The sequence below is a fragment of the Lepisosteus oculatus genome, chromosome 7 (genome assembly GCF_040954835.1).
Source record: "Lepisosteus oculatus isolate fLepOcu1 chromosome 7, fLepOcu1.hap2, whole genome shotgun sequence".
Taxonomy (NCBI): domain Eukaryota; kingdom Metazoa; phylum Chordata; class Actinopteri; order Semionotiformes; family Lepisosteidae; genus Lepisosteus; species Lepisosteus oculatus.
In genome coordinates this window covers 39,984,995-40,012,850 of record NC_090702.1, presented here as the reverse complement: position 1 = coordinate 40,012,850, position 27,856 = coordinate 39,984,995, and the positions used below count along the sequence as shown (strand labels likewise).

At 35.0% G+C, this 27,856-nt stretch overlaps 1 protein-coding gene across 1 annotated transcript; it reads right to left on the bottom strand.

The window, feature by feature from the left end:
• Positions 1-55: 55 nt before the first annotated feature.
• Positions 56-27,806, bottom strand: LOC102687967 (sortilin). The gene is made up of 21 exons (XM_015352345.2): positions 27,479-27,806; positions 26,062-26,124; positions 23,387-23,463; positions 22,451-22,553; positions 19,941-20,108; positions 19,196-19,269; positions 16,841-16,887; positions 16,592-16,728; positions 15,356-15,439; positions 12,333-12,393; positions 10,526-10,678; positions 9,764-9,861; positions 9,139-9,238; positions 8,847-9,018; positions 8,302-8,495; positions 6,233-6,425; positions 4,656-4,772; positions 3,247-3,358; positions 3,054-3,151; positions 2,477-2,591; positions 56-1,550 (listed from the first exon to the last, which is right to left on the bottom strand). The coding sequence occupies exons 1-21, from the start codon at positions 27,740-27,742 to the stop codon at positions 1,536-1,538; spliced, it is 2,445 nt and encodes an 814-aa protein (XP_015207831.2). The 5' UTR covers positions 27,743-27,806; the 3' UTR covers positions 56-1,535.
• Positions 27,807-27,856: the final 50 nt, after the last annotated feature.

Here is a 27,856-nt window from a genome sequence, read left to right as displayed (position 1 = left end):
ATGATTTTATAAGTTAGCATTATAAAAATATACAAAAATAAGACATTAAAAGAACTCAGATGCTTCTGTTTTATTCTGGATTTCTAACATCAAAAAAGAAAGGGAAACATAATTGGTTTCAGTTTGCTTACTTAGTATTTTACTTCCAGTTAAAATAATTTATTAATGTTACATAAAATCAAAAATTAGTTTCAGCAAGAAAAAATATAATAAACCGTGTCTGACATCTCACAGCATTAAAGAGTGCCGAAATAAGTTATTTACAAGATCTAAAATTAAAGAATACCCTTGCCTTCTAAATTGTGATAGTAATATTAAGTCAGAGTAAGTTTGTGATAAATTATGCTGTGTTTGACAAAGTGTTGCAGTCTGCAAAAATCCCTTTTCCTACATACATATATAATAATCATTAAGTGACTTTCACTTAGCTAAAAGGACATTTTAACAACACAAAAATAGAGTATGGTGTTTTTGTTATTACATTTTGGCAGATATGTGCAAATGAAAGAATGTTGTGACTTGTACATTAACATGCACATTGCATCACTGTACCAATACAAGGCCATTAATTTAGGAAATGTTTCCATCTGATTAATAGTAACATGTGTTGTGAATTAATATTCCAATTATTTTACTGAATTTAACTTAAATGGTACTCCATTTTAACATCACATTTGGAAGAAAAAAACTACTCAAAAATTGTTGAACATGAAAACACCATTTGTGGATCTTTTCAAACTGAATAAAAACGTTAACTGTTTTAAAAACACCCCTATACATACTCTTGTATCAAAAGACTTTATACAAATAAACACATTTTGAATTTGTCAAGACATGCATTTTTATAAGATAGTGCAAAACAAAAAATGTAACAGTTGTATCCAGTGTAAAGTACATTAATGGCTTCATGCTGCAAATAAACATTTTTATTATAAAGTGTTGTTTCACCTGAGATTTAATGTTAATTAAATATTTTGAAAGAAAACAACATACATTTGTTCAAACTATAATAAATACGGTATACAACATGGCTTTAAGTAATCAATTTCCACCCCTTCCTATAGCAAATAAGAAAAATCACATACTAACGAAAATGACTCAATCTGCTGAGTGCTAAGAAGGCATGAGCACACAAACACGTAAAAGTTTAAGACAGGGCACACAATTCCAGTCGTGAAGGGCCAGGAGGTTTCTGTTTCCTTATACCTCTGTCCTTAATTAATGATTTAACTCAATATTTGCTTAATTGAAACAATTAATTGTCCTTTGAAACAATTCATTTTTCTTAAGTTGTAAATTTAGAAATGAAATATGCAACCCTGCCTTAAGGCATGGAAATTACAGTTGTACATGCTTGCAGACAATATGACAGATGAGGGGAGGGTCCCACATCAGCCCTTTAAAATGAGATTATCCTTCACACAGAAATATCCACAGGTTTGAGGATCCATCCTTTCTTTCCTTGATTTTCATCGTAAAGGATCCCAACGCATTTTACATATAAAAGGAGAATTGTATTTCAAGGTGCAGTATGATCAACCAATGAGATCCTAAAAAAAAAAAAAGAAATCAAAAACATTCATCACACACTTTCACCTGGACAGGCACGCACACACTTTTTTTACACACCAAGTTCTTGTTTTGTTTATGCCTTCCATGCCCTGCTCTTTTGCCACTGTAATAGCGGTTTCTTTTTTTCCCCCAAGGCTGGATCCCGTTAAATAAGGTAAGCCCAGCCTGGAGGTCACGAGGCACAGCGGTACTTTTTGCTTTTTGTTTTTTTTGCCACTCTTTTTGTATTGTTTGTGGTCCCTGCTAACCTCACACCAGTGTTTCCGTCCCCTCACCTGGGGGCGTAGACTATTTACTGGTGCTTGCCGCAGCGCCTCCCACTACACACTGTCACAGAAAACTATGAAGGACAATTTCAGCACTACTATTTGTTGGTATGCACCTTAAATATATACCTGGCTTGGGACTTCCTAAATCGTGTCATTTTTTTTTGTCTTGAAGTATAATCTGTCAAAGGCTAAGGTTATATCAGGTGATGGGTATATGGATATAAACTGTAATTAAAACAAGCTTAACTTAATTGATTGCACCCAGCCACCTATTGGCTTTGAGACCCCTGCAATCTCTGCACTTGCCTAATCTTTTTTCTGCAGAGGTAGCTGTACTGAAGAAATCCTTATCTGTGCCCAAATCCTTATCTGAGCTATCAGAGACATTAAAGGACAAGAAAAGAAGTATACATCCTGGAACTGATGGCATCCTTGTTGAATCGTATCTGGCTTTGAGGCCTTAGTTAGAGGGAAATATTGTGATAACAATTTGATCACCAAACTGGTCGATTTTTAATTTGATAAGATTAGAAAGAAAGAAAAATTGTCTGCTAGATTTCTACCTAATAGAATTAAGATATGACTAAATCTTTCCTTCAGAAATTCATCATGTAGGTGAGATCCCAGATATTTACCTCATCGGAGTCGTCATGAAAACCTCGTCCATTACTGACTACATTGTTCAGGTTGCCAGTAATGCATGGGTCATCATCCTGTTGCTGCAAAGCAGAAAAGCGGTATGCCAATATCCTAAGGAAAGAAAGGCAGCCATGAGTCAATTTACAAGTGGAAGGTTAATAATCTAATAATTCTTCTATCTACTACCAAACCTTATTTCCAGTAAAAAGGCAATGTTGTTTAGTCACATTCCACTGATTTTTCCAGTGTGTTTTCTGATAATGATCTTATTACTTGCAGCAACCAAACATGCTTGTATTGCTATACATAACATTATGAATGGCTTACCCAACTGGGAAAAACCTATGGCCTTCAGGTAAACATGACTAATAATGTCTTGAGTTGCAAATAATATTTATACAGACCAAATCAAATTATTTTTATTTTATTTTGCATTGTATATTCCATACCCATGTCTTAAAATACAGTATATATTTACAAATTCCTATAGATTCAACTCCCATAAATTCATGAAAAAAACGTTCTCTTTTGAATGACAGCTGTAAGAAGTTGACTTTTTTTCTTTTTTCTTACCTTCCTCCAAATACATATTTTCTAACAATGAGAAATACAGCAGCACTTAACGCCACTATCATAATGGTAATGGTCAAAGCCGTCACGATGGTGGTCTCCTACAGTGAACAAAAAAGAAGAAAAATGGTTTCTCTTAACCTGCTTTACAGAAAAGCAAAGAATGTACCACTGGAATCTTCTAGAAATTACTCACAGGTTTTGACTCTGAAGCCTGAGAAAATGCCCCACATTGCTTATTTATGTTCTTCTCTTTCCGCTGTGGTGTAAATCCTCCTTCACATTTATCACCTGGAACTTTTCTATATCTGCGGCAATAATAACAATTGTCAGCTATCAACAGACATTTAAACACAAGACAGAAAGGCAGAGTCATTTTGATATGCATTTGCCCTCACATTACATTGCAAAATGATTAGCAAAATATTTTCTTCATTAGGTACTTTTCAGTCAATGTAATTTTGTTGTTTTCCAAAGAGTACAGTTAACTGGTAAGTTATCAGAGAAATAATGTTTATTTTTTACAGATTTTTTACAGGTAGTTTCCATTATATACTCTACATGTAAATATGATATTGGTAAGAAGATTATACCTTCATTTTAATGTAAAGCCGAGTGATAACTCTCAGAAAAAAGAAACAATTTCAAATATTTGTCAAATCAACAGAAAGCTACGCGTAATTTTTGGCTATACATAAAAATTAAGTTATTGATTTACCCATTTAAAAATATAATACAATTATTTCACTATTATTAATTATTAACAATATAATATGTAAAATACAGTGCCAATTGTCAAGCTATACTGGTTTACGTTTTATGTACATGTATCTTTTAAAGTACAGATATAATAAGAGGCCCAGGAACCTTAAAAGCATGAAAACTGTATAATCGAAGACTATAACCCCAAGCCCACGTGCAAGTCCAGGAAGGTAAGAGGAAGCATTGATATTTAACACAGCTCAGATAATGTAATGCTGCAGACAAGATTCAGAGCTGCAAAGGCAACACATGAAAGTGATCTGAGTGTTTATATATAAATTCGTTATATAGATGTCCTGACGATCGGGTGAGGAAGCATAAAAGCAAAGAGAACATGTGGATAGAACACAGCGTGTAGAACTGAAATGCATGGCAGTTATGCTCAAACTTCAGCATGCACTAGTAAAACCTCAATACAATAATAAGCTTTTAAGTTCGTAAGTACTACAACAAATACATTTCCAAGCTTGTGATCGGGAATAATCGTTCCAGGTTACTATTGCACCTTTGCTTTACAACTTCACACATTTCCAGCACGGTAATTAAGAGTTTATATGGTTGATTGACTTTAAATTATTGTGGACAACTGGCATTCATCCTTAGGTCAGACTTATGACCTTTTCTCTTCAAACGCGATTTAACTAAAGAATGTCATCCTTAACAATAAACTTATTTTTTTCAACATTTTTTTATTCATTTTAAAAAAAAAATAATTATAACATGTTCTTTTTAAATGGCATACTTTTGTTAACATATGAATTAAGAAATAATAGGCTTTAAACTAAAACTAATTCCAAGACTCAGTGGACAATTAATAAATATTCTTAACTAAGTGTACATTACCCAGATGTTTGGAGCAACTCTTCCTGTCCATTTAAACACAACTCGAGTGTATGGTTCTCGAAAGCAGGCTGTTCAATACATTCTGAACTGTTTTCATGGCGATAGTAACCATAGTCACTGGGGAGAAAAATAAAATGTGTGGTGATGTAGGAGAAACAAAGTTAATGACTCCAGAACATTTTGCAAAATGGTGCTGAAATTCAAGAAAATCACAATCTGCCCATAGAAGATTAATAATTGCTGTATCTCCTCAGCTCCTTTGATGATGTTTTCATCATTGTGTTATTGTTATCATTTCACTTTTAAAACAATTTATTGTTATTAGTATTGATCACAGCAAATTCACTGACTAAGGAGAAGATGAAAAACACCTTTAGCATTATTTTGTTGATAACTACACATTTTGCTGCACTGTTGTGCCGCAGCAATGTGGTTTAAAAAAACTACACACCAATAAAAGTAGAAAAAGTGGGATCTTCAAATTCTGATCAACCAATCAGGGAAAACCTGAGCAATAACTCACTCTAAACTAAAAGAATTACTCATTAATCCATCTGGCTAAACCACTCGCTGCTTTTAGAAGGGATTAACCTGTTGGAACGGGTACAAAAATATGTCAGAATTTCAACAACGAAGAATAATGCTTCACAATGAGACCTCAAAGAAATCATCCATATAATCCCCTTGCCAATAGATGAAGGTCGCATTCTTTCAAAAACCACATAGAAGCTGGTGTATAAGTTATATACAGTACATGTATCTTCCATGGGAACAATATCTACTAGCACTGTCATCACTGGCGATCTTTTCTTTGATGATCAGTATGTGATGAAGAGAGCAGGACTGGGAATTCTGGAAGTTCATACTTGTGAACTGGGACAAAGGCAAATAAGGACTGGAGCTTATTTCAGCAGCTGTCTGAGCAGCCCTCTTCAAGATCTGGTCTGCTCGCCCTATATGAGGAAGGGGCTAGAAAGTCCGATTTTAGCCATCAGGCTCCTGTACTCTGAGGCACACTGTAATGTTTTCTCATGTGTAAGTGGATCTTCAAGCACTTGCCAATGTTTAACACTGAGAATACTCAGGTCCTTCACACAAATCAGTCCCTAGCTCTGGCAATTCAAATTCATGGGCAGTCTCTGCAGATTATTGAGCATTTCCTGTCCTTTGGTTGTCATAAATCACAATTGACTGACATCAACAAAGAGGTATAACCAATTCAAATGTGCTGCCTTTGACTGTCTGTGGCAACTGTGATCCCCATGTTACTCTAAGATGACATAGCATCCTCTCACATGCAAAACCAATGGGCATTGACAGAATTATCAATTTCACATTTACTTTGTTAGACCAGGTATGTTGTCCAACTGTCCAATTACAGGCTTCAGAAGAAAGTATTTTATCATTCTGTTTGGGAACTCATGCCAGAACTACAATAGACTATCCAGGATTGGTTTCATCAACCTTCTTCAGACTCACAGATAAGATAATCATGGAAAGCAATCATCCCCAACTGTTAGAGATACCAAGAGAATTAGTTATTGTTATTAATAATCATGTATTAGTACTATTCTCACCACAGGTAATCATGTCTTGTGCATGGGCAGGGTGTTTCTTCTTTGCTGACAATGTAATCCCTTCCATTTCTGCAGACAGACAGCTTTTTCAGTCTCCTGAACCTCTCCTTGTACCCAAGAACACAACCGTCATTATCAGAGCTTTCTTCATTTGATGAATGGGCTAACCACAAAACATAGTCCTTGTCTTCACCTGGGTTAAAACATGACTCAGAATTATTTCTAAAATATTTACAAATTAGAAAATGAACAGATTTTTTTTTAAATGGAACAAGAAAAGGTTTATTAAATGTTGAAAAGAGAAGAAAAGGAACACAGCCTTTTGGCTGTGGACAGTTCTTTGGATATGGTTTTTGAAATACAACACTTTAGAGGTTAGTCCAACAAATTTGGTTTTATGGACAAAATGTCCCTATTCTCTCATTTACAGGACATACGCTGAATGGCATTCAGAAAAATTGATGACAGTAAAAGCCTTTTACTATCATAAAAATACCAGGTACTCAGCTGCTGGTGGTAAACTTGTTAGACTAACATAAGAAAATGTTAATCATTTTCTTTTTGATTGATAGTGTATGACAAGATATTCTGTCAATTATAATTTACAATATACATATGTGTTTGTGTTAGTGATGAAAGCACTTTTTAATTTCCAATATTAAATAAAAAAGTGCAAAGCGTTTTGTAATTGTGCAGTTCCTATACCTACTGTACAAGCCTGTTAAATTTTCCTTTGTTACTGGATCATTACAGAGATCTTTAGGACCAGGCTACAGTACATTCTGAGATTAGCCTTTTAATATTTATAGTGTAGAAGAGTTAACATTTTTGGTGCTTTGAGTGATAGTGTTTGCCAAGGCAATCTAAATATCTGTTATTTATTTGCCTAGTACATTTGCCCCTTTTCCATATTATTGATGAGTTTTATAATATGGGCTACAACTTACCTTTCTTTATGATTTTCAAAGAGAAGTTTAAGGGTTATATTTTTCAAAAATACATTGTTTATGTTTTTTGCAATCTATAAATGTATATTTTGTTGCCAAAATTATTACAGGCATACTTCCCGATAAATCCCTGGAATGAACTACAGTACCTACGTACAGTATGTAAGCTTGCCTAGACTTACATCCTGTATTCTGTCATGAAATGACAGCAGGTAGCACACAAATGAGGAAGTTGGGTTAAATAGCTTCCTGTTAGAAGTACAGGTAAGCACTAGTGGCTTTTTTGCACACACTATTTTCAAATCCATATGTCATAAAAATGATAAAAAAGCTGGAATTTGGTACATGTCCCTATAGCAAGTAAAGGTCATTTTCTCAAATCACGTGAAAATGGGCAGTTGTGCGTTTATCCCGGATGTTATTTTCTCTTGCACAGATGCTTCTCTTTTTTCTACACTCTTATAATTATAAGTTATTAAGAGGAGAATGTTGGCTCTCTTTGCCTTTCTGTCATATTAATTTGAATTTCACAAGTAAATTTCACAATATACTTAACCGTCAGCGCTGGAGACTTTACTCTTACATATTTGACCCCTGGAGGTAATTTTCCACCAATTCTGACAAATTACACAACCATTAAATTTCTTATCGTTCTGGTTGTTTTATGAATGAATAAAAATGCTGTCACCGTTGGCAGTCTGGACAAACTGGCTATTTTTATGAACAATCCCCTTTATATTAAGGTGCTTCTTTTTATTTCTGCTTTTCATAACATATTTAATAATTATTCTCTATTACTTTATATCTCTATTCTTTATTATATCTTTCTTCTTTAATCAACAAACAGAACATTAAGGGTGCTTTGTGAAAAAAATATATAATGTTGTAGTTATATCTGTTATACATGATTAAACACAAAGGAAATTAAACTTTAAAATAATAAGCTCAGTTTCAGTACACAAATGATGGACAGAAAAGCATTTTCAAACACGCTAATTAACGTAAATATGGTGAAACAAGGCTCATACAGGAGGATTTATAAAAACTCATTATAGCAAGTAAGACAAAAGAAATAAGAAGCACTAAGATTCCTTTGAAAAATATACCAAAATACAGACTTACAGTCTCGTGTGAGGAGCTCCTCAAAATCAATGGTGACCGACACCCATGTGACCTTAGAATCTTCTTCTGTCCTGTAGCCCCAGACACTGATGTTCATTGTCTTGGTACCTGGTTCAGATGCTAGTCCAGCAAAGGTCACTGGCTGCTGTGTAAAATCATATGACTTCCAGCACTGTCCCTCGTCCGTCGAAAACCTAAACAGAGGCACAGGCAACACGGAAATACATGTATCATCATGTATCATCAAATACATGAACATCAAGCCACATATGACAGTGTTGAAAAAGCTTATGCCATGATAACCTAAGTCTTGTTCCTCTGATTTCTTTAAATCATTCTTAAAAACTCATTGTTTTATCATTGTATTATTATTTTATTTTGACACAAAGCTAATGAACTGAATATGTCAAAACAAACACAATCCTAAATATTTTCATGATGGAGCAAAGCTAAATTGGAACTTTTGCTGGCTTTTAGGGATTCACTCAGGAAAAATACTAGAAATCGTTTCAGGTCAGCAGGCATCCTTGAGTAAGTTCAAGTACTTTATTGATTTGATGGCCTTGTCGATATTAAATTCCACAGCCACAATGAGTCCTCCGGAATCCAGAATGGCATAATGATGTGGGCCTTTCAAAGTTCTCATCCAGCTGTACCCTCCATCATCCGAAATATAAATGTCAGGCCTGGCTGATTTGATGGAATCTCCAACACTCCCTATAAGCAGGACAAATGACGTGCATTAGAACAAGGAGATCATAACATTGTAACTTTTTGTTTTGACTTTTTTGTTTTGCTAATGCTGGTCATGGCTAATTGTCATTAGTAATAACTCACCATGAGCAATAACAAGCCCAGTGGCACTTGGGTCAGACAGTGGTATCAACGGAGCCAAATCTTGAATCCGGCTATACTCCCCATGAATATGAAGATTGCACTACAGAAACACAGAAACACCACATTGATCTCTTCAACTAATTTTTGTTCTGTTCTGCTAAGAGCTCCAAATAAAAAATAAGATCAAAGAAGCAATGTTAGGTCCAATGTCCATGTTGAAATATTTGTATTTTTTTATTCAGAAATGTTAAAAGAAATGCTTCAGTATATCTTGTTTACATTATGAAAAGAAATAAGCATATTCTGCAGCTGAGGTTTCAGTGAGGTTGATATTATTTCACTAGTTATACCACCAAACAATAGTGCAGAATTTTAATTCAGTCACATAAAAGAATTAACTTTGTGACTTTTTCATTTAATGTGAGATAAAAAACTCCCATATCCAAATAAAAGAACACATTTGTCTTTTGCCAGAATATCCTGCAATTCTTTTTACTTTACAAAAACAATTATTTTAAAGATGAACTCCAATTATTAAAAATGTAAAAAAAAATCTGTAAAATCCTTTTATTATGTAAAACATGCAGAATGCTTTGGTGAGAAAACAGCAGAGTTTTGCAACTACCTCCTTCACAGATGCTTCACATTTAACATTTTCTGGTTTGTTTAGGAGTCTCCATTCTCCTCCTCTGTCATAGGATATGACTGATCGAATACGTCCATCTAGGAAAAAAAGGTTTTTAACCCTGTTTTCAATAACATTTGCTTTGCATATTAGAAATATACCCTTTAAAATAGTTCTAAAGTTGCCACCTCTGAATATTCTAGATACTACATGGAAACATTGGAGTGATACACAGAAAAAAAACCTTTAATTAAAATCAACATAAACTACTAATCAAATACACTATTTCATAAATATAAAACACTGTTGGTTATAATGCAAGCATAAGTCATGACAATTCATTTTTAATGAATTTAGTTGTTGAATGTCTTTATAAGAAGACACTGCAGTTCTCAATTCACAATTCCACATGCCACATCCACCCATCCATCTATTCTCTAACCTCTTCATCCAATTTCGGATCGCAGGGAGCAACAGGCACAAGGGGGGATACACCCTGGACAGGACAGCAATGATAACCATCATGCTGCAGTGCTGCTCATTTCCCATTCAGTTCTACTTTTTTAGCTTTTTACTGTAAATGGATACCTATGTGCCTTATAAGGGCTCCTTTATACTTTTTCCATGGATTAATTGTAACTAACAAAAAAATCCCAGATTTGGTTTCATGCTTCAGTTGAATTGTTTTGTGTGCATTCGTGTGTGTGTGTGCATGTGTGTGCGTGCGTGTGCATGTGACATAACACTCCCAAAATACTACACCTTTTTCAAGGACGTTTGTCAGATAAACCCCTCGAAGTGAGGTGATGTTTGTGAAGTCACTTTTTCCTTCTGGTGAGAAAAGGTGGCGTTCCAATGATTTGGAGAAAACAATGCCACTGTCATCAGAGGTGTAGACTGTTCCGAAATTTGTGTCTAAAAAAGAGACAATTGTCAGAGTATCAAAGAAAGACAAACAGTAGATACCAGATAATGTTTTTTTTTTTACCATTTCAAATAAAAACAAGTCTGGTTTCCAAATGTCTTTGGGGTGGCATCTCCATATACTAAATATCTGTGTTAAATAACAGGTTCTTGATGATAGTAAAGCATGTTTCCTTATCTGCAAACTGAATTATGGTACAACAATGGATATGTGCTACTCACTTGTTCTGACCTAAACATAAAAGCATTTATGCATAACAGCTGAAACTCTCAGCTGCATACAGATCTTGACAAACAAGTCTGTCTTCTTTTGTGTTACGGAAAGTGAACAGCAAACACATGAATTGTGCCACACATTATTTATAAGCTCATTGTTCTACTACATACAGAGTTTCAACAGCAACCTAACTTTGTGTATTCAGCTATCCTATCTTTTTTTTCTATTTTACTCTGTTACAATTTCTGGTAACATTAGAAAGATATATTGATTTCAATGTTATCGTACATACAGTAGGTCAGCTATTTAAATTAAGCAAATTAGTTTGTAATTCATGTACTAAGCTCATCTCTCCTAAGCACTGTAATGTATACACTATTATTATTTAGCTGAATAAAACAATAAAACTAATTGCTTTGTATATATTGACTAGAAAATTGTGCCCATCCTTGAAAAAGGGCAATAGAACTGAACCAAGTAATTATAGCCCAATGGGTCTGTTACTGTATGTATAAGATTGTAGGAACACTCATCAGAACTAGAGGATCATCTATCTGGAAATTAAATTAATATAAGGGTTTGTGAGCGTAGCTTTAGAAAAGGTGCTTTACTAACATATTGGTGTTCTCTGAAGAAGCAGCAAATACACAGCGAACATACTATACGGTATGCTTAGATTTCAGTACACCATTGATAAAATTCTTCATATAAGATTACTTCTCAAATTACAGGCAGTAAGCATGTAATGTGTGTATTTGGATTGGTTAATAGTGAGAGAACAGTACAGGTAGTGGTGGATGCTCAAATCTGGGTGACGTAATAAGTGGATTATCTCAGTGATCTGTATGAGGTTGACTGCTCTTCCTGAATTATATCAATGATCTAGGTTCTGATACAGTTAGCAAACTAGTGAAGTCTGCAGAAACCAGATACCAGTGACACCAGAATAGGTGGATAAGCAAATGCTATAGAAGCTGCAAAGGAAAATCAAAAATCTTTAAAATTCAAGAATGAGAAAACATGACTAATGTAGACAAGTATAGATTCTTAAATGCAGATAGCAAAAACATAAACTAGATACTTTATTAAATGGAAAACACTGAACTTAATAAGACAAGTTTATATTGACACATTATTTGCAACTTCAAAACAATGCATGGAAACAATATGAATGGCAAATATAATGTTTGGACATATGGATAAAAGCATAGAATTATATCAACATGGCATTATTTTAAAATTGTATAGCAATCTAGCAAAATCTTGTTTAGAATATTTTGTACAACTGTGGTTACCATGTTACAAATGTACAGTATGTTGTTGCTACTCTGGAATCAGTTCAAAGTAAAGCAACCAGATAAATTCACAGGCTTAATGAAAATCCAAAACTAACAGGTGAAAAATAATGCATTGCTTTTAAGTACCCACCTCCTGGTTCATCCACATGCATAAATATCATCTCAGCATCTGCTTCAAGCACGGAATAGAACTAAAAATAAAAAATAACTGAATTAATAAGTGCCCTTTTTCTGTAATAGTGTTGGCAATAGCAACATTTCCTTGACAGGTAAAGACATCATTGCAGAGAAAGATGGAAAAGGGTTTTTTAAAAAGCATCTGTGTAAAAGAAGAAAAACAAGGAGCACTTCTTACAAAAACGTGCAACAAAACAAAGAGGAAAATAAAAATTAGTTTAAATTAGACCATTTAAAAAACATTCAAACATATTTCATAACTGAGTAACATCCTGTTTTGCTCTAGGAGAGTACTGAAGTGTTAGGCCTGGACGACCTTAATATAAACTGGAGCCTGTGAGGAGTAGAGGGAGAACTAGGAAGATGAGAGATTTCTTCAGGCGATATCAATCAGATCCGTGAGACTGAAGTCGTGGTCAGGACGAGGTCAGGTTCAAAGCAGTGGTTTCCATTTAGAAAAGTTGTAGCGAAGGCAAGGTATGAACTCCAGAGGGAGACCAATGCCAGGCACAGTGTGATGTGAAGTGAGGGTTTAAAGTTAAGTTGATGGTGCAAAGCTGGGGATAATTAGCCACCTCATTTGGCGGTGCTTAGGGTTGATTAGGTGCTTGTGGCGAGTAGCAGCCGTAACATAAAGTTCAGGCTTGTAAATAAGACGCAGATGATTTTGATTGCAAGTGGCCTCTGCTTTCCACCCTAAATGTACCATTAATAGGCCTGTAATGTACAATGTACAAATGAGGTCAAGGACTGAACTGAGAAAATTGAGAAGCAGAAGGACTCATCTATCACCAGGTGTGCAATACTACAGGGATCCCCCATTCAGGTCCTGGCGGGTGTGGCTGTATGTTTTCTCTTCCTTTGGAAAGCACCGGCATCTAAATAACCTCAAAAGGTGTTTAAACTGGTCTGATCCAGACAATATTGAGCTGATTCATTAAAGGCCAATCTGGACTAAAAACCTGAAAAATCTGGACTTGTACCTGGAGAAATATCTTTCAGATTCATTGAGATCTTCCTGTTTTATAGGAAAAATGTGGTTATGTCAAAGTTGATAGCTTGCCGTCATTCAAAACACAGCTGGGTGAAATCCCTGGATCTCTTAGCTACTAACAATGGAATGGCCTCCTCTTCTCTGTAACCATTCATATTCTTATGGACGTAGGGTTACTATCTGTCCCTTTTTTACTGGGGTTATTCTCTTTCTGAGCCAGGTGTCCCGAAAAATCTTGAATACTTCCTGTGATATTTCTGGCAAATCTCCAATACTAAGCATTAGCATCAATAACAATAATTTTATACATGCTGTTCTCCCCTCTGCCTGAAATGTAATTTAGTATACTGTATAATACGTATAGCAACTTTTTTTTAAAACAATAAGCAGGATGGAGTCCTGGTTTTGATGATTCTCAGGTGGCCACCCCTACCCTTTTGTCTGGCAACCAAGCTGGTAAGAAAGCTTACTGAGCTGCATTCCAGCCGAGGGTGTACGTTCATGTCCGTGGCTCTGTACTCTCATATTTCAGATACCTGTTTGTTTCTGCCCTGCTCTTGACTTTCAGGTTCCGTAATCATCCTGGGAGATTTGCTATTTTTCTGTTTTGTCAGCAGCACAAGTAAGGCACCGATGAGGACCACTGTGGTTAGCAGATTGTAAAAAAATCCGATGCCTCGTGTTCATGCAACTTTCCTCCAGACTACACAAACGTGCCTCATTGCCATTGGCCTTATGCAAAAAGATTAGATGCACCTAAAGTCAAATATTATTAATAAAATAAATATAATATAATGTAATATAATGTCAAGACATTTAATAAATATAATTCTCTTAATGCAAAAATACATCAAAAGGCAAGAAAAACACTCATAGTAATCTAAGAATCATATCACTTACTGTATAAGCAAAAAAGACACGATTTTTAAATCATTAGAAAAGGACTGCAATAATATGCTTATTTTCGTGTGTAAGTATCCTAAAATGGCTTATCAGGTAACACAAAGACTCTCCTCAGCTGCACACATTTTCTAGTAAAAGTAATACACAAAGGGCTGCGTCTTTACTTCCAAAGCATCAATGTCTTTATACAGTATTTCTGCAGAGGGACATAAGAGACATTCATGACGCAAGGATTTGAAAGGGCTTTGAAAGGGCAGAGTATTACTTTTGCCCTCAGGCCCTCTGGCTATCAATTGTATCAAATCTGTGATCCATTAGTGTACATTACATTTTTATTAAAACTAAATGTAAGAAATAAATTTGTTGGTACAAAATAATCATATTAAAGTAAAACTGGACTAATTTGGGGATGCATTTACAATTAATTTAATTTGTTTTCTGTTTTTGTAAAAACACAAACGTCAAGTACTTTTTATAATACTTGTAATATACAATACAAGACAGCAAGACATTTATTTGATGAAAATCCTGATGGCTACATGAACAAAAGACTCAAGACTTGAACCATTTAAATGCAAATCTGCAATTAAAATTATATGTGCAAACTCATGCTAAAGATTTCCTTGCTGATGATCCAGTCAAAATAAAATGTACAATCTTTACATTATACAGGTTACAAAGACATATGGTTAATCAGTCTTCAATTTTGTCATGTGAAATCCTGAAATGGGAAAGACACCCTATTACACCATTAATTATTTCTCACTGACCAATACAAGCACATGGCATGAACATTAAGAAGAGACCAGGAGTAAGGTGTTCTTTCTACCTACTTACCCTAGACAGGAGTCACGTGATCCAGTGAACTGCTGAAACCTTTTCTGCTCATTTATTAAAACGGGAAACTACAATTGTCACAACACTAATTCCAAACAAAATTTCACCTCTCTCCAGTACCTCAGAACCAATCATTTTATTGTTAGGAGTACTGCCCACAGAAAAACAAATCTCAGGTAGAGTGTTACCTTAAAAGATGGTTCAGATTTGGCAAAGATGAAAGGGCTTTAAAAAGTAATTACCTGTTCTAGTGTGGCTGAAGGTAACTGAGCTTGATTAAAGCTGTCTCCCTGGTTAGATGACACATAAATGACTCTGGGTTTCCCCTATAAAAGAATTGAAAATGTATACTAAATACATGCTTTCTGGGTTAGAATTGAGATATTTGGAGCATTAAATCATGTTTTGACCTGAAAAGTGCATGGCTGTCAAAAGAGCATTAGAAAACCTGGATAAAATGTATCTGCACCATGAGCATAATGTGCAAAGAAAAGGTCATGGCACTGTCAAAATGCTTGTAGTTCCAAAAATAAAACCGAGTTTGTAACATGAAGGTTTTTGGGTTGTGCTGCTGCAGTGAAAACACAAAAAACAGTCAAGATACAAGATTATTCCAGTCATCATCAAAGCTCTAAGGAATGTGAGTTGTACAGTAGGTGAAAGGTAAGTTTTGTTTTTCAGTAAGATAATAACCCTAAACAAGCTGGCAGGCCAAACCAAAATTACTTTTTGCAGCGTTTTTTGAAACTGATTTGCTGCTCTCATCTCTAGCTGCTAGGAATCCTCTCATTTTTATTGTTTCCTCTCTTCAGCAAAGGTTTCTGATGGGCTGCAGGCCCACCAAAACTATTCTGTACTAATGTACTGTATATCTTCCGGGCCGTTTAAAAAGCTTACTTTATGCTGAAGATCTCTATCACAAAGCTCGTCGGGGGGAACTTCATATCAGTGTTGCAGAGCTTATGTTCCCTTCCTCAACCACTTCTGTTATCTGTGCCAGTTTCACAAGTCCTCTCAGAGTCTTACATACCGACTCAGTGACATGTGAAGCTGAAATATGTTGAGAAGAACTGCACTACCTTCAAATTTGGTTTTTATGTTGTTTTCATGTGAAATTTCTTCCCCATAAGCCATAGCACTCACTAAATATAATTCTATTATAATATTACTGGATCGTGGATTCCTACACAGTGACATTGTAGCATGTCTGTATAATACCGTATTACATGACATTTTCAGTTCTGGATAAAGTTGTAACAGTAATTCCTCATTTATAATTTGCATTATATTCCAACGTTTCTCTTGTTTCAGCAGTAATGTCAAACATTATATATATATACGTATCCTGTGTATAATGTTCTTGTGTTTATATAATAGTTTTTATCTTCTGTTTTTCTCTTGGAGATGAGAATTGTGTTAGGCAAATACATGTTTATGTTGGTAAGTAGCCTGAGTGAAGCTGCACAGTCAACACTTACTGGTTTTTCCACAACAGAAGTAAAGAGAAAACTGCCTATGTATCCAAATGAAAAGATGTTCTTGGAGACAGTTGTAAAGGTTTTCCCCAGATCCTCAGTTCTTTTCAAGAACAACTCTCCTCTACGGTCAGCATCAACTGGAAATAAAATAAAAATACTTACAAATAGTAGCATTAGGCCACATGGTAAATAAAACATGAATACTTCATCAATATAAATATTAAATAAAATGTCAAATGTATCACTTACCTGTGCCTTTTGGGCTTGTACTGAAAAAAAGCGTGATACCTGCCCCCCTAGGAAAAATAAAATGAAAGCCTTCAGTTTCCTTCTTTCAAATATCATATTTTTTTTAGCAAAACCATTCCCACACAAAATTTGTTGCTCTCAGAGCTTGCAGTCATGACTTGATATTTAAATAACCTACACAATCTACATTGATAAATATATTGTTTTCTGGCCAATTTGCATTATGGAAACTCACATCATGTGACTGTACTTTGCTACAGTAACCCAAAAACAGTTCAGGGTCAAGAGAATAGTTTAAAAGATCACAATATTAGCGTAATGTTCTCTGTGTGTAATCAAACTGGTTTAACCTGACTTCAAAGTAAATGCAACACTCTTTGTAAGTTTCCTCATATGTACAATATACAGATTTCCAAGGTACAGCTCACATAGTCTTACAGTGATCCAGCCATGAAAACCAAATAGCTTTAAAACAAATCTCAAACTCTCAAAATAGTTTCAAAGATCACAAAATCACTGTAATGTTCTCCGTTTCTCTGTAATAGAATTGGTTTAACATGACTTCAATGTAAATGCAACACTCTCTGTAGGTTTCCTCAGATATATATTGATTTTCAAGGTACAGCTCACATAGTCTTACAGCAATACGGCCATGAAAGCCAGGTAAGATTCACTTTAAACCCTCTTTAAACAGTGAAGTTCATCATTGAAGTACAATGTATCAGCGAGACACTGCCTAGATCAGGTGCCATTCCAAACAGAACAACCAGACAACCAGGAAACTGGTTAGAAATGCCAAAAAAAGTATTTTTCAAAAGACTTTCAAAATTCCTTATCTGAGACAGGGGCTAATGCTCATACATTGACAATATCCAGGTTGCTACACACAGATAGCCTATATGGGTGAACTGCAAAAAAAAAAAAAAGCATTTACTGAAAAAGCCCAGAACACTATTCTTACTGATATATACCAGTTTTCTAGATTCTTGTATAGTTAGTAAAGTAGTCAGGTTTGCTGATGATACCAAAATTAAAAAAAGTTTTAGTATTCAAGATTTCAAGACTGGTCCAACACAAGTGCAGAGTTTTGCATGTCAGCACTAAAAATATAAACAATAAATACACAATGGGAAATACTGTTTATGCTGACACATCATTTACATCTTTTAGACAATGTAGGGAAGCAATAAAAAGCAGACACAATGTAAGCCGACGTAGTCAGAATGCAGAATTCAAATCAAGCAGTGTCATGATAAAACTATATAATACACTAGCAAGACTTCATTTAGACAATTTTGTACAATTTTGGTCACTGCATTCTATAGAAGATATTGCTTTCCAGGAGTATGTGCAGTGAAGAGTTGCCAAATGCATTCTAGAACTGAATGGAATGTCCTACACTGAGTCTTGAACTGACAAAACCATAAGGGGACCTAATACAAGTATTCAAGAAATTCAAAGACATTGACAAAGTCCATGCAGCAGATTTCATCAGAATGAACAGTGAAACGTGAACCGGAGGATATACTGTAAATGAGAACTACATGTAAGAACTGAGAACAATAGGCGGTTCTTTAAGCAAAGGGTTGTGGGGGTATGGAACAAGCTACTCAGCTATACTGTTGTAGATGAGACCTTGGCTTCTTTCAAGAAACAGCTGGATGAGGTCCTTGAATCAATAAGCTACTAACAAAAGGGCTTTTTGGCCAAATTGGCTCGTATAGTTATAACCATTGTTAGGTTCTTAAAACCTATTCAAGCATGAGAGGAATATATAAAATTTAAACAGGCAAGCACCCCAAGTCAGAATAAAAACCAGGACTCTGGGGAAGTGAGACAGCAATGCTAAAAACCCATTAAATCACACATAAACTATCCCAAACAGCTGTCCTTGAATGTATTAGTACATTATATAGTGTTCAAATGTTCCAAAACACTGCACAACCAGGGTCAAAAAGAAGTCTTCTCAGTTTAACCTCCTAAGCCAGGAAAAAATTCCCAGGTGGGAAAGCATTACAACTGACATGAGCTGCCTGTGTCTGAAACAACATTAGTGGCTTATTGTAGCTTTTCAATAACTACGCTACAAATGCTGATGTACAGCACACAAGACACTTCTAAGCACTGGTGGTTTGGACTGCACAGAGTGTGGGTGTGGCCCCACAGTCATGATCACACATTTATTAATATCTTCTGGCATTAGATCAGCATTTACAGAAGAGTATTTATCAATTTAGATAAAGATTTGATTTTTCTTCATGAATATATTTTTGTCTTGTTAAAATATCCCTTTCTACTGATACTGTAGATGTATCTTGTTGTTTGGAATTGAAATCTAAATTAGTATACTCTTACCATGAGAAGGAATGTACATTGGCGTGTACTTTTCTCCAATTTTGTCCAAAGTCTACAGATAACCACAAAGTTTTCTAAAATAAATTAATAGAAAAGAGAACAATTAAATTGGTTTATGAACTTTAATTCCCTTTCGGTTTACCAAAACTATGTTAAACACATGCATTCTTGTCGGTATTGTTTTTAAATGGCTAGAGTCAGCTTGTGCATAATGTAATTGCCTGTCTGCTGGGGCAAATCCAGCATTCAAAATGTTTTTTTTTTAACAGGGGACACTTGTACAGTAATATTAAGAGAAAAAAAAGAGATGGGTGTTATGTTTTTAGATACTGGCTAGTGTACATTTTTCTTTACCTTCTGTATAGAAGTAAAATCAAAATCTTCTAGTTAAATTTTAGATTTGAATAATTTTGTTTTGGTATACTATTGGATGGGTACAGAGAACTGGTAATGTGAGAAGATAATAAAATGTAAATTTTAATGCTTGCCGGATGGTTATCAATTGTGTATTTTAACTGTACATTCACAGACTTACAAACCATATATTATAACAGAATTTAGCATACTCCAAAGTATACTGTAATTTGAATAATATGAATTAGAGTTGGATACAATGCCTATGATTTCAGGCAAATACTAACATTACAGCTTCTATGATAAATGAAACAGTCAAAGGGAAAAAAAAACATCAATCATGATATGATTCAGACTATTTATGAGTCTTTGGCTGGATTTTATTACTTACATCAGTGCTGGTAACAAGCAAGTAGTCTGGGTTTGAGGGGTGATAGGAAATGACCTGTCCAGGGTGGAAAGGCAATGTCGTTTCTTGGAATGAAATTCCTGAGTCACCAGATGTAAATATTACACCTCGTTTCTCTCCATCTCCTGATGTATCAGCAGTGAGAATAACCTGGACATTTAGAATAAGAATTTAGGAGGGTTATTACAAATGGCTTCAGACTCATTATAATGTCTGAACATTCAGTCAAGCCTTATGGTGATGAGGAAGAAATAAGCTACTGTACATGATCAACATTTAGACTTCATTTTCAATTGAAACGTAACTTGACAAACAAGCCTTGATTGATCATACAGTATCTTCTTCAGATGTTTCAAAATGAAAGTCAGTTAGCAGACATCTTTTCTAATTTATGCATTTCCAGTGCTTGTACAATCCAGCATACAAGAGTTTTTTTCAATGCATTATTTGTCCTAATAACTATAAATTATCTCAATATAATATAGAATGAAGCGTTAAAGAGACAAGTAGACCAAAAAGGTGGGCATTTACATGAAATGCTATGAAAAATGTAAACTAAAAAAGAGCATCTAAATAAAACTGAATTCCTGGAGATAGTAAGAACTGATTTAGAGATTCTGAGATTCTTTGACCAAGTATGAATATACTACTATTAGAAGTTACACCTGGCTCCTGTGAGGGCATTAATGGGGTACCACAAGGACCAGTATTATATTTGCTGGAATTATTGATTTAACTCAATGATCTAGACTGTGAAGTAAGGAAACTTGTCAAGGGTCACAGGTGTGTTATGTGCCCTTCGAAATGCAGTTTCAGCAACACACATCCCCTGCCATACAGAAGCACCTAAGATACTATTCAGATTTGGATAGACATCTGGTGCATCAAAAATAACGTTTAAGTGCAAGGTAATGCATGCAGGCAGTGAAAATGTTCAGGTTAGCTCATCACGTTCCTCATATGAAATATTTTTTAAAAAGTACAGAATGCTTAGATCTATAGTTAAGAGAACAGAAATAAAGTTAAAATTAACTATTTGCTGAAGGTAACATCCTGGCTTCATTAAAGACACGACCTGATCCTCTGTTCAATCAGCTACTATCTGGCGGTGTGGTGGCTCTGTGGCTCAGGATCTGTGCCTGTGGCTGGAAGGTTACCAGTTTGTATCCTGCGGCCTGCAGAGGAATCCTACTCCGCTGGGCCCCTGAGCAGGGCCCTTAAACCCAACTGCTCCAGGGGTGCTGTATAAATGGCTGACCCTGCGCTCTAAGTCCAAGCTATGTCTGTGTGTCTCATGGAGAGCAAGCTGGGGTTGTGAAAAAAGACAAATTCCTAATACAAGAAATTGTATATGGCCAATAAAGTGATCTTGTCTTATCTACCAAATGGGCTAGAGGAGCCGAATGGCATCACTTGCAGCCTTTCTTATGTGCTTCCTCTGTTCAATCTAGTAAGCGCTTCTTATTTGAAATATTGTGTTCATTGTTGTTCCCAAACTATATGAGCAGGTGCTGCTGCTCGAGAGGCAAAAAAAGAAAATAAATTAATTAATTTCTGACCCGAACAGAATTTCATATTAACTCAAAAGATAGATCTTTTACCCTGTAACGCAGAAGAGTACTAGACTTCTCAAAAAGATATTCTCAATTGAAGTCACTCCAGTGGATCCACAATGATGTGATTAGAAATTAATTATAGGAGCTTTTATAACAGCAAACAGGTGACTTTTCTTTTCCTAGATCTATCTGAGTAGAAAACAATCTCAAGCCACAATGCTGAAACTGACAGTGCCATATTTTTTTTAGGAAATGGACTGATATGATAATTGTACTTGCAACCAAATAAGCATGATCCTCTTAAATACAAGCAATAGTGTTTACTCTCTCTCTCTTCACAAATTCAAAGAAACCAAAAAGAAGTGTTATATGGTGGTTGTTAACTAAATATATCGTTGAAAGCCTGAGTCACACTCTGTGACTGTAGAACACAGCTAGCAAACACCCTTCAGCAATGCAGTACTGAAGAGTCTATGTTAACTAATTTATTAATGGATTCTGACACAATCATTACACTGATAATTTGCATTTTTATTATGTTTTGCAGTAGTGAACTAAATGTAATACGATATAGCTGGTGCATTAACTACTTAAGACAGCCAAAACCATTAGAAGGTCAGTTTTGTTTAGTTAATGGTTTTATTGATAAGATACTGAGGGTGCTCTTCTAGGGTTCTAATTCCTTTTTGTTACATACAGTACCTCAACATGTTGTTTTCATTTTTAAAATATTGATAAGGATATTTTAAGGAAAGGAGAAAATAGTATTGAATTTTGAGCAGAATGGTATTGCTTTAAGCGTAAAACTGTAAACTGACTCCAGTAAATGGTCAAACACGCAACCACTTCTACAGTATGTGTGATTACCTGCTGACATTCACAGTTTCATAACACCTAGACAAAGCCATAAACTACAGTTGAGTAATTTCTGTTTACCCGCTGTGAATGACCAGGACCCACGTTGATTCCAAATTCTTTCCGAATGTAGGTGTTGTTGATGACATGGGAGATATCACTGAAGGTTTTTCCAGAATCTTCACTGCAATGGAAAATTGATGATTTAGAATTAAAGTCCGTTCACTTTAATAGGAGCTTTTCTGAATGTTGATGTTCAGAACAGCTGGAATAGCCATTCTTGACTCACAGAATGCACGTTTAATGTTTCATACCATCATTTCTTTCAGAATTAGTAGCTAATACATACTGTATGTCCAGAAATATCTGTGATACCATTAAAGTCAAAACATATGCGGCATTTAAAAAAGCAACCACTGACTTATTGAATGTGAAACCAAGTTAATAAAACATGAAATGCGTAGAAACTGTAATGAAACAAAAACATTGCAATTTGATTTGATATTAAAAAAGTACAACAAAGAAATGTTATGCTATCTGGAAGCACAATTCAAGTATCTGTTTAGAATGTAGTCAAGAATCTTTATTACATTCAATCACAGTACATATTCAAATGCCCGTGTCTATTTCACAGAATTGATTGAGCTGTTTCTAATGAATCTGTCCTAAAAGGATAACTTTGAACCTAAGCAGAGAAAGCTGAGAGGATCACTAATATGAAATCTAGGACTGTGTTATTTACAGCAGTTCAGCATACAACTAGCAGAATTATTCTCTAGTTTCAGTTGAAGTGACAATCAAATACATCTAAGTGAAATGGTGTGTTTCTTAGAGAGACCTTTGTATTAGCATGATAAATAAATAGTTCAATAAATAAACAAATAGTCAAAATAAAACTCATCCTTTCAGGGATTGTTTTCTGCTTGCACCTTCAATGTTAAACATATAAAGCTATTAAAAATAATCAACAGATACATTTCTTTGTTCACAAATATTTGTGAATGTTTCCTCCCTTACCTTCTATAAAGATGTGAAGAGCCTTGCTCGAAGAACCAGTCGATTGGAATATTGTAAGTGGACAAGACCAGAATAACCTAAAAGAGACAAGAGCAATGAATACACTGCCACAGCAAAACACATTTTAATGTTACCTTTGACTTTTCTTAATGTGTTGCATGAGCACAGAGAATTCGATTTTCATCAGTTCATGGACGTAATGAGTTTTACAAAACTATTACGTGATTGAGATATGAAAATTGGTGGTACAGTGTGTACCACGTATTTTCATCTCAGAGTAAATATAACTTTGAATGACTGTATATTAGACATTACTCTGTCCTGGTGATAAAAGACATTTCATTCTTCAATTCCTGAAGTGTACATGCTTCTTCTTATTATAGTTCTAAATGTTAATCACTCTTAAATGTAAATTACCATCTCACACTTTTATTCATCACAAACCTGATCGAAACAAAAATAGGCACACCACATGTATCACCACATCAATGAAAAAAAACACACACAAGCATTCTCCTACTGCTTTTGCTTTAAGCCAAAATGCAGAAAACTATCAGAGAACAATCAGATCAACCTTTTTATCCACCATGCCTTTCACACAAAAGTAACTTGATTTTCTTTTAAGTAGCATTAGATTGACACTTTCTTTCTAAAATTGTCTCATGACAATAGAAATGAAAATGGCAAAATAATTTTATGTAAACAATTTAAAATACTTTTTTTATTATTTCATTCCATACTGTCCACTGAATAAACACATCTGCTCTGTATTTTAGCTTAGAATTGCAGTTACTTCACTTTCACCTATTCAAGCTTCTTCTTTTCAGTTGTATAACTAATATGATCCCATTACTAAAAACATTTAATTAACTCAGCAACAGAACAAGCTGGAAAGTTGGGTCTTTATTTTTATATTGTTGTTGTAGTGTACTACCCCAAAACTGAGAGAAAACCAAAATGTCAGCAGTATTCAATAACCTTACAAAAAACTCAGATTGTTTTAAAGAACAATAGGCAGGATAAAAAATGAAATGGTGTAATAATCATCTTTGTTTGATGGGTGAATACCTCATTAATAATGTAACCTTTCTAAAAAAGTAATTCAGCCTCATATTATTTTGCAAGGTCTGAGATCTCTCTATTATTATATCTATATCTATTATTCTTTGCAGGATTAATTTCGAATACTCACAAAGTACAGTGTATGTCCTTTTCATTAGGCTCATTTTCCCAAAAACTAAAGCAGATTTATTTCCATTCAATATAACTGTCTGTTCATGATGCACTGCATATTGTTCACTGTATAATCTGTAAGACAATTATCTATATGTACTGATGGAAACAGATTTTTAAAAATGCAGGCAGACAGAAGGACACGGAGAGATTTAAAAAGAAATGTATCTTCTGTTTAGATTTTAGGTTTGGATCGATATGTTTTACCAGTCCTGTAGTTTCAACACTCCATAGTACAGTAGGTGATCCTTTTATCTGTATCGATTGTGCCCTACTTTTTTAATTTTCACAATTTATTTTGTCATTTTATCAATCACCCCTTTAGGAGACAACATGAGAACGTCACCGTGAGAGATGCACCGCCTTTAGCATTTATAAATCTACTAGCATTGTTAAATTGTAGCGATGCTCAATGAAAAGTTAGTTACCTGGAATGTTTCACTGAAGAGTTTTTTTGTCTACTGCAATCACCTCAGCTGTGTTATTTGTAAAATGTATTGTGTAATTATGGAGTGATTCAGCATTTATATCCTTATAATTTATACAGTCAGATTTGAACTATGTATTTTTTTTTTCACTTGACTATTCTGGGTGGAGGAGGCTGTATTTTATGATAAGGTAACTTTTTCTTCCTCATTGTTATATAAAAAGTTACATAAAAGTCTTTTTGTCTCATTGTCTTGCACTTGGAAATGGTGAAGGCCTGTTTCTTTTAGTCCTGTCCCAAAATTAAGACAACACTATAACTAAATATTGACCCCTTTGTGGGTTTATCCCAGTCAAACAGTGGTAACACCTCCACAGTAGTGACCAAGGTGAGTATGCCCATTGGGCCTACAATTGTTCTCCTTTAGAATACAGGCTGTTGCAAAAACACATGGTCTCAGCCACAGCAACTCAAACATTGCACAAGATCTAAACTGTTAAACCACAACATTTCGGTTGAAGTCATTTACCAAGTAGTATCAAGTAGAGCACGTCTGGCTTTTAAAGCTCAACCAAAAAGAAACAACTGGTGGAGATCTCTTCATCCGTTAGTTACAAGTCAGCAAGACTGTGGAAGACATGCCAGACAGGCTTATTTTTTAATCTTCCCTTTAACATTGTTCAACAGTATATTGTTACAATTTGAAGGAAATTCTAAAAAATCATTAGCAAGGCATTGTGTCTTTGAAGACGGAGAACTTGAGCACAAAAAAGTAAGGAATACATTCATTTGGATTTTAAAAAAACTCTGTCCTCTACGTTCAAATTGCTATTCCATACTATTCATAACGTAAATGGAGACTTGGCCTGAAAAAAGAGAAAAACACAGAAAGCTAACTGTATCACACTTCCTTTGTGAGAGTCTTCTACATCGATCCGGTATAATGTCTGTTATCTTAAATGCATTTTCAGGTTTATTTAAGAACTTTGTTTCTTGATATTTTAAAAATACTTACACCAGTCCCATCCCCCACCCAGCTCAGGATGAAACTGGAGCCATCATCGTCAAGAAATTTAGTCTGAAAAAGAGAGCAGAATGAGGTCACCAAGTTGACTTTCTGAGATTAGAAAAATGTTACTGACATTACAAGTAAAATTAGAAATGTTAGAAAATACATGGATCTTAGAAAGTATTTTACTTGATTTTTTTTATAAATGTTATATTATTTAAATTCACATGGTCATTTGTTGCAACTTGACATGGTTAGCATCACATTTACCAAAAACAAAAACAAAAAATACTCTTACGGAAATGCAACTAAACAAAACAAAAATACCCACTTCCCCTTTTGTACAATTGGCAGGCCAGTGGCAATATGCCTATTAATCTTGAGACTGTGATCTCTTCTCCTTTAAAACAAAATGTCCCCTTTATACACAACTATATAATTTCTTTACCCAAAGGGTTGTGGGAGTATGTCACAAGCTACCCAGCCTTGTTGTTGAAGCCAATACCCTAGTTTGGCTACAAACTAGCAAACAGGTCTCGTTTGCAACCTTTCTTGTGTTCCAATATATTTGGGAATTCTTATTTTTAATACTACAGTAGCTGTACTTTCTCAGTATGATTATCCATGTGAGCACACATTTTACATAAGTGCTGCAACATGGTGTTAACTGAATTCATTGCAAATTTATTCTTATATCTAACTATAAGATAATGCCACACAACCAAAATGTAAATTTATTCAGCAAGCACATTCAGAATACATTCTGTCTCTTTGTTGGCAGAACGTTCCTACAGTATAACGCATTGCTTGTAGAAAGTTCAGTGTGGTTTATGCCAATATGAGAATACTGAGGACGACTAGGCAGTAGCCTAAGTAATTGAACTGAAATTTGGCGCCACAGACATCCCGGTTGTGAGGATTCGGACTTGGATTCGGACCTATTATACAGTAGCTGTACCTAATATAATCGCACAGCAGCACCACAGCTACTGTATAAGCTTACCTTTTACATACGAACAATGAAACACGTACTGTAGAATACCCCCTCAAAAAGTAGTGTATATTATTCTTTTGATAAATAATATGCACTACAATACCGTAACTCTAATATAAATCTACCAAACGCTCTGTATAGCCCTGCAATGAACCTACAAGTAGCGCCTCAGGTAAACCTAGCGCTGTTTTGATTTTCAGCACATAGTGTGCAACTGCTTTCGTTTTTTAAGACATTTGAACTTTGTAAAAATGTATGGTTAAACATTGATATCACAGCCTGGTGTGTGTACAGTACGTTTTCAACGCACGTGACACAAAAAAGCGTCCTTATTTGCAATTGCGGCTCAGTCAATGTAAATTACATAAAGATGCTAGCAAGTACACTTCAGGTACGTGATACATTATGAAATATAAAAACAACCCTTACCTCGTGAGTGTTTTGCTTTAGTTTCTTTAAATCTGCAGCTTCGAGGGATGAGAAACAGGGGGTGAAACCTTCAGTGCTAACATCCCTTTTAAACCTGGGGTTAATTTCACGGTTCGTTCGCGTCCTGGAAAACGTCTGTGTCCGACACGAATGCGGTGCGAATCCCGAGAATTCCGCGGATACACCTGCGAAAATGCAGCAGCAGAGAGTCAGGACCAAATGTCCCGAAGTCATCTTCTCTACACTTTTGAGAAAAGAAACCATGATCCAAAAGCCTGGTCCTGTTTTGGAGACGGTGCTTAAGCGACAGGTCACGAGTGTCTCGCTTGCACACAGTAGGTGGAGGCAATTTAACTGTCAAAACAGCTATTTTAAATA